Source organism: Neodiprion fabricii, chromosome 3 (genome assembly GCF_021155785.1).
Source record: "Neodiprion fabricii isolate iyNeoFabr1 chromosome 3, iyNeoFabr1.1, whole genome shotgun sequence".
NCBI lineage: Eukaryota > Metazoa > Arthropoda > Insecta > Hymenoptera > Diprionidae > Neodiprion > Neodiprion fabricii.
This window is the reverse complement of record NC_060241.1, coordinates 37,068,212-37,082,559: the sequence shown is the minus strand read 5'-3', so window position 1 is coordinate 37,082,559 and position 14,348 is coordinate 37,068,212. Positions and strand designations below refer to the sequence as shown.

The following is a 14,348-nucleotide window of genomic DNA, read 5'->3' as shown; positions in this document are numbered from 1 at the left end:
TCCGGATGGATGTAGTCCGGGGAATCGGAGGAAAAAGATTTACCTTTGAGCCACAGGGCAAACTTGTTGATTGACGCCCCTGACGTCCGAAGAGCTTGTTGTCGTTAGGCCCCGAAACAAGCAGGGAATAAGCGTGAATATCAGAACTGTTTGGAAAGGTTTCCCTCGTAAACTGGCCGCGGCTTTTACGCCAGTTAGACCAGCTGCAGCGCCCTTATCGGGCCTCGCTTGCCCGGTATAAAAATAAGAACCGAATAGAGGTGAGATCGCGCAAACAATTTCAAGACCTCATAAAGCGAGGTTCACCCACGGTTGGACCCTTGGGATCGTTATTTGCGCCATTTTCTATCATCCACATTCCAATGCACGGCTTGTATCGCTTGAATTTGGTGCAACCCGTGGATCCACCGACGCTTTCTCATTGCGTGAACAATTTTTTAGACGCGTGGGTTACAAGTCAGCGATGAAAAAGCAGCAGCCCAATTTACTGGAATAATGGCAGATCAGAAGCGAACTAAGTAGCTCATCTCAGAAGCGTAATGGGCTCGTTCATGGCCAGCCGAATACCTTGTCCCAAAGACTGCCGAGGTTGAATGTTCCCTCCTTGGTTCAGGGTCACGCCGTTGTGGTTAATCACGCGTGAATAATTTGTCAAGATTAAGTTGAAACCCGAAGTTTCAGAAACAGCTGAGTTATTGCCGCTGCTAGTTTTTTCGATTTCTGTAACCGAAGCGTTCTTCTTATCGATTCCGAGCATATCAGGTATCAACATTTTTCTCCTTCTGTTTCAGGGTCCGGTGTCGTTTAAAGGTGCGGATCGAATCGGCATCTCGGCTTTTTATCAAATGCACGGTAAGCCTCGTTAATGTCTTAAATGTCTTCGTCTTATCAGATGTATTAATCGTTGTGATCGATCGTTCGAAGCTGTTTCACGCAATTGCTGAAAATAGATCGCTGCTATAAATACTCCACCAATAAACTCCTAACCTCCTCATATTTTTCACAACATTAGAGTCACTCGCTTACGGACAATTGTAACGCGGTAATTCTGCATATTTGGCAGCAGGACAATGGTCCTGCATTTTGGAAACGTTCGTCACGCGCGATGAGCTGCACACTGATAATTCAGCCATGCTTGCAGACCGGCCAGAATGAAAGCAATTGAGGGGCAAACGCAATGCATTGTGGTTGTCCCTGCTTGCGGGATGCGATGCAGCTGCGGTGATGTGACGCTCTCGAAATTCATAACCGCCATTATCATTATTACGTCATCGTTGTTTTGGGCAAATTAAATGAACGTTCCAACTTCCGTCATCTCAAATTTTTCGATAACATTTGACGATTTGACGATAACAATATTTATCCCGATAAATTTTTCACCGCTGATCACGAACTCTTTCCATCCTTGTAGCACATCTGCGATTTAAATTGGGACACCTGCGGTTTGCTATTCACGCGATGAGTAAAGCTTTCAAATATCGCAATCGATTCACTGCCAGTTTTGCTCTCTTTTAAAACTTGTGCAGATTCGTACAACGCTGTCAAAGCTCCTCTCTCCATAATACGTTTGTAATTAATGGGTCAAACGAGATCCCGAGGGGTGCAACTTGACTTCTACGACCGTAATTCCCCGGCCGTCCACGACTGCGCATTAACACACCGTAGAAAACTATTTAAATTAGTTTTCCCCGTGAATTCTATATCGTTGAAATAATTTCTCCAGGCTCGAATCGAGGATGCAAGTAATTAGCGCACCCTCATACCTCACTGTGAAAACAAATTAACGACATCCCTTGCCGCGAACATCGGGTCTTGTCAACCGTACGTCAGCCTTGTTACATTACAGGATAGATTAAGGGTCGTGTTTTTGATGTCCTCCACATTTGCTTGATTAAACGAAAGAAAATTTACTTACTGCCCGCGAATTCTGGCTCTGACAATTATTTAAACTGTTACGAATTCGGAATAAATTGCAGTTATTTTCCGCGCTCCTCTTTGTATAGGCGCGATATTTTGCATTTTCACTCTCTTTTCAACTTTGAACCAAATGTTTGATAAAACGGAAAAAAATTTATCAGAAGAAAAAGTCGATCGAATCTGAATCCGCGGGCGCCGATTCCCAAGTGACTTGCCCGCCTTTGAGCAAGAGTGAAAAAACAACCCTGCACATATATTCCTCCTATACTTGTCGAATACTGAATATGATTTAAAAATACTGTCGAATAATAATCCTGCAGAGCAACTTCAATTAAACGAGTACTGTGTTGTCAATCAATTCCCAATTTCGGAGACTTTATACAGACAAGATCACAGACGTGAATTTCGTTTCATGAAATTTTCGAATATATGCATATTAACGCGGTGATTATTATCGGAAATTTCTGATAGTGAAATTCTGGAATTTTATCAAGCAAACCGGTGCTGTATAAGTTCAAATTAATTATTCACGGAGAGCGGCTTGCAGAGGTGAACTAATTACAAAATATGCTGACCAATCAGCTTATACGAGGTAAGCTTCACATGCTTGTGAACTTTAATCCTATCAAGGTAACGGAAAACTTGCAGTTTCAACGAAAAACTATATCTTAAATTAGACAGTCGGAGGAATAAGTAACGAAGACTCGCAAAGCGACGTGCAAAATTACATAAGTCGATGATTTATTTTTATAAACACAAATTAACTCGGCGAGTAAAACGATAGTATTTCCGATAAGAAAACAGCAAACACCGATGTGGAATTATCGAAAATTGAAGAACAATAACGGTAAATCCCTGCAAATGTCAAATGAGTATTTAGAAATAAAATAAACGACAGGAAAGAATCCATCGTTACTAGATCAAAGGAATTGGCAAGCGAAACCCTCTTAAATATCCATTTCGCTGAATATCGTAATTTCCCTCGCTCCCCACGCATCTGACGATCCAGGCTTGATTTTTTTTTTTTTTTTATTCCGCTCTCTCTCTCTCTCTCTCTTTTTATTATTCATACAAGACAAAAAAGGCTGAGGCGGGAAAAAATGCGATGTGAACTGTGAGCCGGCTTAGCACTGATGTATTTATCGTTTGACATGATAAAAACCAAAGAGTCCCTCGGCTTATCGAATTTCAAAGACTTCTCGGAGGACCGTGAACGGATATATACACTCAGGCCGCCTAGGCTTGGAACGCATCGATTGCCTTATTATTAGTCCCGTTTTCAGACCGTCAAACGCTCGCCCAACTTGATTTCATCGAGTGAATTTTCTCATGCTCATTTTCAGTGAAATCGCAGCTAACCTCCAGTTGCCATCACAATCCTCGTATCGTATTGAGGGTAGCGAAATCGAGGGAAACTTGAACCGAATGTCATTAGTTGCTGCGTACTCGAGTTTTGACTTTGATCAACTAATTCTAACTTCCAATAGCACGAGTACAACTTCCCTCAACTAAGCTCATCGAGAATTGCTCATTGGGGACGTGTTTGAACGACGCCAACTCGCCGACGATTTGATAAATAGATCAGCGACGGAGAGTTTCGGATACCTCTTTTGTACGAAAAGAATTTGGCTCGACAGATCTGACAAAGTGATTAGAAATCGTGCTGATTATTCGTCACAAAAAGGCGAGAGTCGGAACCTCAAACTTTTCTTCCCTGTTCTTGGTGCTTGCGCGGCGATTTGGAATCGGCGTAATGAATTTCAAGTTCGCAACTGTGGCTTGTAAGCATCGATGCGATTGGTAAAATTCTACCGCAATTCAGTCACTTCAAACTCATTGTCAGTCTGCGAAAAGTGCTCAACGGGTGCTGCCGATGTCTGTAATTGAATGTAATACAAAATTCCGCAACTTCTTTTTCTGTACTTGAATAGAGATGAGAAAAAAGTTAATTTCTGCATGTAGTGAAAAGAGGTTTTACATGACCGTCATTAAATATTTTACAACGCGAATACCGATAATTCTTGCAGGAGAAATTATTCTCGGTAGTCGGAAGTGCGAAGTGCCACTAAAATCCTCGACGGCAAAATTACGGTAATAAACGCATCGTAAACCGAGGGTGGGTCGGTTTAATTTCGCCACATAGTGCATGCACTTTGTCTACCTGTAAAACGTGACAAATTCAAAATAAAAATTAGCAAATATACAGCGAATGAAAACCGGATTTGGAAATTCTGGCGAACAATTTCAAATGTAATTATTATACAGGGTGTCTCGTTTTAATCAATGCAGTCAAATACTTCGAAAACAAAAAGTGTGAGTGAAAAATGTTTCAGACAAAAGCTGTAAGGTTCGAAGAGGGAAAGAAAATAAGAGTCTCAAGTTTTCCGTAATTACGGATGTCAACTTTGTTTTTTTTTTTTTTTTTTTAACAGAACAGTATATTTTTCGGATCGGCATCTGAAAGGGCATTTAAATTTGCTCCAAAAAGTACAGCCGTACTGACCACACAAACATGACTGATAATGAGATGCGAGTCGGTCAAGTTACTATAAATGGAAGATTCCTGTAGTACTTGGTTCATGAATTTCGCATGTTATACAGGATTCGCAAAGGTCTGCATCTGACAGGGGACGAAGTAAACGCTCCCCCTGTGACCCTTTTTACCTTTTTTTTTTAATGGTTATATTTATTATAACTTTTATATTCAATTTATTTTAATTTTCTGGATTATTTGTTATTGTAAGTACGGTTTGCGAACAAAGTTTCATCCTTGAAGATTCTGATAAAATGGATAAACATCCTTTAAAAATAGTCGAAATATGAAAATTTCGAATTAACAAAAATTTAAACTGAAGAATTAGAATTATAAATTAGAAAAATTTAATAATTTAGAAAATTAAAGATACAACTTGAAAAACAAGTAAATGGACCGGCTCGTATCTCGTTACCAGTCATGTTTAGGTGGTAAGAATGCCGGTACTTTTTGATGCCCTTTTAAATGCCGACGAGAAAACTATACCGTTGCATTTAAAATAAACCAAGTTGACCTTTATTTGACCTTGGCGGGTCCACTTGCGGAAAATCCGACACTCTCGTCTTCTTTCCCACTTCGCGCCTTACAACTTTTTTCCGGAAGAGTTTTTACTCACAGAGGTATTTGAGTGGATTGATTAAGATGAGACACCCTGTATAATATAGATACTCAACGAAACTTCGTTTTGACGTATGAATATCCAACACCTTTGAACAGCGGCTTAATTATTCTCCATGAAGAATTCACGCTAATCTGTACTAAATTCTAAACGAAGGAACGAGGCGACAACTCAATAAGAACTTTCTACTTTTGAGAAGCAATCTATTCCGTCGGTACTCCATGTAATTAAGGCAAATTGCTGTGCTCTCCGAACTTGATGAAGCGGATTCCAACAGAGAGTATCGCTTTCATCTACCGCAGCTTTGGACACTTAGAAACATCTTTTATGCCGTGTCCTCGAGCTTTGCGATTCGTTTAGAATCGCTACCGTCGCGTAAGCACTTCCGGCCTCTCGATACACCGGATCTGAAACCCACTTCTAGTGGTTCACAACTAATACCAATAAAGTCAAGAACCGTGACTTTCACCGACGCAAACAATGCCGTTGACTCTTGATTTCGCGTAAATCATGATTTGCGGGCTTTTGGTTCTCATCCGGAGAGACTTTGTCTCCGATATTTTGAGCATTCCGATGTTGATTACAGAAATAAACACTCGATTGACTTCGCGTCAAACGTTGTTACGTGGGAATTGGATTACCGTATTATTATTTTGTAATTAGTCGGCAGGCGGCAGAATCAGAAACGAAATTTCGGAAGCCATCAATAACGGGAAGCTTCTTTTCACTCCAGCTTTTGATTATACGCTTGTATATACCTACGGCTTCCAATTTTCCTCCAAAATTTAATCTCACCCTCCTCTCTCACCCTTCTGCAAGTTAAATAATTTACCATCATACGCCCACCATCATTTACAGTCAAGTATTCACGAAATCTAACTTTGGATGGAAACGATGATCGTCTGGCTATAACAGAAGAACAATATGCGAATACCTTTGACCTTTCCGGCAAGCACGTTCGTTCTATGGTTGTTAATTGAGTTCCTCAACGTGTCAACCTTCCCTTTGAAACGTTTAATTAGAACCGAACAGCGGGGTACAACAGCATCGAGACTCGCGCTGAAAATCACGATAACGATATCGACCATATTTCACGGCTACGAAGTCACACGAACGCCGATAATTTCAAACCGAAAATAAGAAAACAAGTGTACCTAGTATCTTGATCAATATTGAGACTCGGGGTTGAACTCGTCGAGCGTAAAATAAATTACGTCGAGCGACGAAATCATCCGTCTGGATCAACGATCTAATGATAATCGTCCATTCGCTCGACCCAAAGTTTTGCTCAAGGAAAATAGATCGCACCTGAGGATTGTTAACGCCTCGATTGATCGACGTCGTTCAGTGGGAATAATTCCCGCGTCTGGTTATCCGCAGGGGTTTGATCAGATACGGTGAACAGAATTCTCCCGACCCTTGAACGTGTTGCACTAATACCGGCATCACGAGACACTAACTTTGGTCTCCTCCTCACGGCGGCGTGAAAAACGAAAGAGAAAATCCTAAGCCAAAGTGACGGAGGGAGGAAGAGAGGAGGAAAGGACGCAAAGTTCCTCAGGGCAATTACGACAGTGACACCTGACGTACCTACGAGATTTTGCGAAGGGATTGACTGAATTTATGGCCGTCGAGGCGAAGCCTCCGTCGAAAATAGGCCTCGGAAAGACTTCGAAATTCACCGCCTGTCGCTGGGAATTCTTGGGCTGCCCCATCTGGGACTCTTCTTGCATACGCAATAACGTCGCAGGCAGGGATAGTTGTCGCTGAAAATTTTGTCGGAGCGGCGGAGGAGGGGGAACATACATCCCGCAAAACGTCACGTTGTCATCGCTGATACGCAATTCGTTTTGCAAAATTTCAAACGAGCAGTTTATTGTTTTTTTTTTTTTTTTTCAATCAGCAGGATTCGCACTTTATCTCTTTGCACTTTCCAAATGTGTTACCAATTCAGTATTATTACGCGTTTCAACCCACCGAAAGAATCCGGAAACTTTGTACCGTCGTTCTGACGGAACATCTTCGATGTAAGATGGAACGCTGCGGATTACCGAGTCTTTTGACTTCGCTGCATTCGTGATTGTTAATCCGATGAATTTCACCCCATTTTATCGCATTTATCATTATCAACCTGATCGAGTTGTCGAACGAAATTGTTCCCCTTCTTACGGTAAATTTCACCCCATTTATGCCTTGGCGAATATTAACGCTCTGATTGGTAATTCTCTCTGATCTTCGGTCCGTCTTCTTACTTTCTTGATTTTTTTTTCCTTTTTATTAAGTCTCCCGTTTCTCCGTTCTCAGAGAAAAAAAAGGCAGTTATTGTGATCAACCTGAAAATGAAAAGTTGGGTTTTCGCTAGATCTTCACGTTTTGAAGTACAGAGAATCATCTTTAAACGTTTTTAGATGGACGTGTGTGTGTCTATACACGTATGCGATGAATTTGTTAATGGTGGATCCGTTATGGTTGTTAAAAATTTTTTCAAAGCGTCACATTTTCACGTAATATGGTATCCAAAGGCATTAGAAGCATTAATCACAAATCTGAATTTGTAGTTCGAAATTCGAATTGGATATTATGCTTTTCTTTCACTATAAACTTGGAATCTGCAGTGTGTGAACGGGAATTTGGAGAGCTGGCTCATTGCCAGTCTGAAGCCACTTGTCAGTGGGGTTACTATCAATTTTTATTTATGAAGAAGATGACGTGGTTTTTGGGAGAAACTTCTATCTCGACGACGACATTACCAATCATTCAACGAAAGTTTGCCCCACGGTGGAGGAGTTCGGAAGTTAAACAGTCAACGATCAATATCTTAAATCCTGATCAGGGATCTAGAAGAACAAACGACCGTTCTCTCGTTTACTAAAAGCGATCCAACTTTCGAATTACCTTTTCTGCTGCCCGACAACCGTCCTTGCGTACTTGGAAAAGTTGACGAAGCTTCTCAGACGAGCGAAAGTAAAACACATTACGAAAGTCCTTTGTATGTCTACACCCCCGTACGATCGAAACCTGTAACACAGACTCGCGCTGAAAATCCGTTTCGCACCTTCAAGTCGAGATAGAATTTTGTCATTCTGAATAATTCACACAGTCCTTGAAAATAAGTGTCTAGTCGAACATGGCTTAAGATTAAGAAAAAATGAACAAGTCTTCAGCTCTGAGAAAAAGGGCACGGATAATTAAAAAACTATCCCCACGATGGTCCGCGGATTACGAGAATACGTGCAAGTAATGAAAGGATCACTGTATCGTGAATTGAAAGGAGTCTCGCGTAAGCGGCTTAGAATATAACCGTCGGCTGTGTGAAAATTTGGAGGAAGCCTCTCCGAGGAGAAGATAAGAGACTAATTGTGAGTAGACCGACCAAATTATGGCGGGATATGTAGCAGCTAAAGCGGTGGTTAAATTAAAACGGTCAATTTATTTCAAAGGATAACCCTGCGAGTCTTTTTTCTCACCATCCGTCTTCAGTTTCTTTTGTATACAAAAAACGGCCGGCCACTGATCGTTACGAAATATCGTGTATTTTTGCAACTTGGGAAATTATGCCTAACGAACCGAAATAAAAAAGACAAATAAAACACCCTCCGAATATCTCGGGACAAGGTCGATGATTACAGGCGGGTAAATTCAGCGCTTTATGATATTCTCTAATGACAGCGAACCCAATTCATGCGGGGATGCGGTTAATTAAACTTCATCCATGAGCACAGAAACGCGTCGTGTTTGTGTTTAGATTAATTTCTCTCTCTGTCCCTCTCTTTCTTTATCTCTCTCTATCTCTATCGGTAACTCACTCACTCTCTATCTCGTTTGCATCATTTTATGGTAGAATAGATACAGCAAACCGTCCTTTGCCAAACTCTTTGATAAAATTAATTGATGCGGGTACGCACGGAGAGGAATCTTGAAACCGCAAGTCTCGGTCGATCCAATCAGCAGGATTCACGCCTTGTCGAACAATTCGTTGTTCTCACTCTGCCAAACATCGGTATCCAATCTTCTTTATGTTTTTTCCAACCCTCCTAACACTTGGAACTTAACTTTCCGTTTCTTGGAAATTCTCTGCCCTTCAGTGGGTAAAGGTATGTAAGTTGAAACGAGGAAAAATGCTAGGCGATAGCTTGTCACCTGCTATCTGTCGTACGAGTATCACCAAAATTATCGAAGTTTGTTGAGGAAAATTTTGTGGTCCTCGACGGTTTTACGCTCGACGCTATAACGCGGATTTAAACGTAAATCATCTCGCGATGGGGGAGAAAACATATAGCGGAGTGCAGTGATAAGCGAAAGCGTCGTTAAAGGGGTGAATCAGCCAAACACGTAGAATGCTGTATAATTTATAACGCTAATCAATCTATCACTAATTATCTTATGGTCCAACGATTATAACATCCAATAATTGAAGGTCTTCTAAATAATCGGGAATATATACACATCTATCTTTATAAGTTCTTTATGAAACATTCATGCTTCTTGGAGATTAATGCTTCCACTCGTTGGATCAGGAAAACTTATTCAAGTCATCTAGATGTGATATTCACCTGTTGTATTGTCGCGTTATCTGCTTGAACGAATTAGCTCCCAGATTTAAGATTGTCGGTCGGTCGAATTGAAATCGATAGTTTTTGTTAATTTCGTAATGTGATAGTCGTACATTGATTGCTTATCAAAAGTATTACATTCCTGAGCTACTAAAAACTTTCATAAATACAATAATGAAAACGCTGGAATCGCAAATAAAAGCCTAGATACGGATTCTTCGATTCAAATCGCTTCAAAATGGTTAAACGTCTAGTAGCTTCGTTCGATTTCACTCTACATTAGCTCATTTTATTCACTAGTCAATTCGATATTGACATTTCGTGGTCGTAATCAATATCGATGCAATGTTGTGAAATTAAATTTTCAACAACGTCAACATGGTGAAAAGGAAGCATTTCAGTGAATCTACTGCTAATAGGATTTTGAACAGATGAACCAAATTCTGAACAATCGAGTAAAATCGAATAAATCTAGTATACATTAAACCATTTTTAAACGGTTCGCAACGAAGCATCGATACCCAAACGTTTGTTTCTAATTCCATTACACTTTTTCCTTTCACACAGCCATCATTTATACCGAAGTTATTGTAGGTACGCACAGATTAATTTACGGTTATTCAGACTAACGCCCAGGTCCACTTCACGCATTTATTGCTAGCTCCATCCCAAAACTTCCCTCTTTACCATGCCGTAAACATTCGTTTGATCGAATAGCAGCCGCACTAGAGAAGTTGAAGCTCGTCGTGCGTTGTTCACTGTTCGTAAAAAATGGATGTAAAGAAATGAGAAGAGGGTAAAAAACAATACACACTTAAGTATGCGCTTGTGCTGCAGACTCCGTAAGATCGAAATGTAGCATTGTTCGATTCGCCTGTTTTTAGGGGTCACGTATTTCCAGTCTTTTATTTTCCATTCCTTGTCCTAAAAAATATGCCAAGGTATTGCTAAATTGCCGGTCGTATTGCTAAATGCGGTGAGGAAGTGGAAAATATACGTCTATATTATATACTTAAACGCTAATTAGATTAAGAATCAGAGTGGTAATTTTTTTCGGGCAAACCTTTACAGTGCCTCGATTAATAACGGACCGAATTTACTGCGTATATAAGAGAAAATATTGCGCGTCCGATTCGATATACGCGAATAAAAATGAAGCGAAAATGGATAATAATTTCATCTTCCACTGAGCTGAATAATTAAAAAATATTCTCATCGTCGACGATTTTCACAGCCCCGAGCCAATCAACGCGCTAAATATTAACGGTTCATGTATTGCTGATGATAACTATAACGATAATTGATCGACGTACTTTGAATTTGATTCGACATTGATTTCACGATTTATTTTACGAAAAATTTCCAGGCCACACGTTGAGAAGAATAGCCATCTACACACCGACGAACGGAAGTTTGACGATGACTTGCGCAGGTTGTGCAACTCCGCAGTGGCCAGGTGAACATCCGCCAGCAGCTCGCCGAGTCTGCCGGTACGAAGGGAGAATGAATATGAAAAATGGGAAAGATACGCGAACGTAGTCGAGTCGAGAGATTAATGACGGAAGGAAGAATGGGCGGAGAAAGAAGCAAAACGAGTACAAAAGCAAAAGCAACGAAACAAAATGAGAAAAAAAAAAAAAAAAAAACACCATTGAATATAATACAGATTACAATGAAAAAAGAAAAAAAGAAGTAGTTTTTAATTGACACTTATTCCAATTGTTGAGCTCCGCGTGCGGAATCGACTATATAAATAATTATTCCCCTTATCTCGGCACAATTTCAGACTGAGGGTAGTTACCGTCGCCCCAGGAGTTTTCCTCGCCGTCGCTTGCCTCGCCAGCGTCGGTGCCACCCTGGCCCTGGCCTTCCTCGCCTTCAACCTCCACTTCCGGAAGCACAAGTAAGCTAGAAACTTGCAGCCTTGCAGTTTTATACGCGCTGAATAAGGTTGAGCGAAATTACGATCCCAACTAAGAATATAAGCGTATAGAATTGCTTGAAAACGTGCAATATATATGCGAATCATTTTTTGCCTCTTTGTACTTCGAATCTTTCTGTTTTACGGAATTAGAATTTCGGGCAACCTTTATTGTCCGGTTCTTGTTTTCTTTTTCTTCAACCCTTTCAGTCACTGTCAGTTTTTATTAATAAACACATGCAAAAGAAAAAAATGTATTTTCGTCAATGTCATTCGGTAGCGGAGATGTTTTGTAACAAACGTATACTAAAAACGCTTGGAATTCATTGGTTGACGAACAGAGATCTCAGAATGGCCATTGGATTTACAAAATTCAATGCATAGGGGTAGTCTTTACCCTCCTCAGGGGTGCATGTAAATAGTTTTGATTGTTGCACCTATTCTCGGCCTAAAATCGCACTGTCTCAAAATAAATATTCATATAAATCTCATTCAACAACACTGTCTGAAACAATTTTGATAATTCACCTCGTTTCCATTCCATTTTATGGGTTGTTCTTAGTTTTATTCAATTTTTTACATCAAATTTGCATTCAGCGTCGAGAATTACATAGGAAACGTATAATTACACTTCCGTGACAAAAAAAAAAAAAAAAAACAGAGTTTCGTGACTGAAAGAGTTCATTTTATTGTCGACGTGTAATGATAATTCATGAAATAAAACGCGGCTCGTTATGTGGAAACAGAAGTATAAAACTGTCAAGTCCGAAACTGAATAACATCGCTGCCGTTGGTTGCGCCCTCGTCTACGGAGCTGTGATTCTCTTGGGACTCGACGATGCTACCCTATCTGACAGTGACGCATACTTTCCGATAGTCTGCACCGTAAGTCTATGTTTACTAAATATTTTTTAAACCGATACACTAAGCCGAAAGTGAACGCTTAGTATTGTAATGACGATTAATGTTTAGGAAAAATCATAACGATGTTGCAACCTTAGGATTTTCGGGAATTGAGTCAACCGTAATACAGAGTGAAACGTCAATTAAAATACAGTATTTTATTCCCTAATTTTTCGTTTCCAACTTCAGTCTCGTTTTACGGTTTAATTATAGATTTGACAAGTTTTTACAAGTTAGGAATTGTTTGAATAACTTTTTTGGCAGAAGATGAGTACCGTTCAAAAGACTGCGCAGATTCATTATCGGGAGAGTGTGCAGAGGGTACAAAGGTTAGGTCGATAAGATGATGAAATAACAATCAGTTTTTTATCGCTTCAAACTGAAACGCAGTTGAATATTTGCATGAATATTTCCATAGCCTCTGGATTTTTGCAAAACGTCGGTAAAAGCCAATTAAGAACCAGGATTTAGTTTTATTCATTTCATTTTCATACTGCGTGATATGACAGTAATTACCTTTCATTATTTTCTACGTATGTTGCATACATATATTGTCTAATTGGAAAGAAATGAAAATTGGCCAATGAGTTAGATCCTATTGAATATTCTAATCACCAGATGATACTGCGTTTGAAATCGTAACCCACACGGTACGTCATTACACTCGTGTAGGTATAACAAAAAATCGGCAACGGTTGCCGAACAATAATCCAGCTTTCACAAAGAAATATACATACATGTATATCTAGGTGTATTTATCCAGGCCAGGGTCTACCTATTGTCAGCTGGATTTTCGCTCGCTTTTGGCTCGATGTTCACCAAGACTTACAGGGTTCACAGGATATTCACGAGGAGCAGAAGTGGCGTTGTTAAGAATAAGGTAAACCAAGTTAAATCGTATTGTACACATCGGTCGAACCGTTACGGAAATTCGAGAGGATCGACCCTACAAAATTTCACCCTCTTATCCGCTGAATAACAATGTTATTCATAAAGATGTTTTCATCTCCGCAAATGTGGTTGGAAGACTTAATTATTTCCCCTCAAAGAAGCATCAATTTTGTTCCTGTCCTCCGATCGGGTTATCAATTCTTGCCGACGAGCCTCTCGAGTTTCTTTATACCTTTGTAGATGGTAATTATACTCCGTAAAGTTGACCAACTTGTTGCGACCCATCGTGTCTGATGTCGCAAAACACGCGATTTTCCAGCTTTTACAAGACACGCAGCTGATAAGCCTGATCTTCGTTCTGCTGCTGATTGACGGACTGGTCGTTACCTTGTGGGTGACCTTGGACCCGATGCAGCGACACTTGCGAAATCTCACCCTGGACATCAGCTCGCAGGATCGAGGTGTCGTCTATCAGCCCCAGGTAGGAGAGGCAGGATCGCCGAGGCGAAGGAAGCCTTCCTCGCAGGTTTCTCCAAACAATTATCCCTAATGATCACCAATTAACTCCGGGCCATCTTACCCAGGTGGAAGTCTGCCGGTCCCAGCACACCAACGGCTGGCTTGGAGCCCTCTACGCTTACAAGGGACTTCTGCTTGTCGTCGGCGTTTACATGGCATGGGAAACGAGGTCTGTAAATTCAGTATTCCAAACAACCCAGACAATGTGCCTCATGGTTACAGCCGCATACTGACAGAAGTTTTGTAACGAGTTGGACAAACTGATCCTCTCGACGCAAGACGCTTCGCTTTGTTCGGGAAGACAATGAACGGCATGCTGTGCAACCCTTAATTGTCACACATTCTCTGTACACTGTATTTCAGTGCCGTTATGGTAGATGATGCACCGGTCTTTATCCTCTTCACTTCTACTCTCACCATCGATGAGAAGACTCGTAAGAATACTCGGGGTCAATTGTTTCTCGCTGCTTTCTCTGTTCAACACCATTTCTT

General features: G+C 40.6%; 1 protein-coding gene across 4 annotated transcripts in view; it reads left to right on the top strand.

The window, feature by feature from the left end:
• The window catches only part of LOC124177797 (gamma-aminobutyric acid type B receptor subunit 2), a 102,695-nt gene that overhangs the window by 81,040 nt on the left and 7,307 nt on the right, over nt 1–14,348 (top strand). For all 4 annotated transcript variants that reach the window (XM_046560613.1, XM_046560611.1, XM_046560614.1 and 1 more), the window contains exons 8-14: nt 792–852; nt 10,989–11,112; nt 11,409–11,525; nt 12,290–12,428; nt 13,210–13,326; nt 13,657–13,818; nt 13,922–14,025. In XM_046560613.1, coding sequence (XP_046416569.1) covers nt 792–852; nt 10,989–11,112; nt 11,409–11,525; nt 12,290–12,428; nt 13,210–13,326; nt 13,657–13,818; nt 13,922–14,025 — 824 coding nt within the window. The remainder of the gene's footprint in view (nt 1–791; nt 853–10,988; nt 11,113–11,408; nt 11,526–12,289; nt 12,429–13,209; nt 13,327–13,656; nt 13,819–13,921; nt 14,026–14,348) is intronic.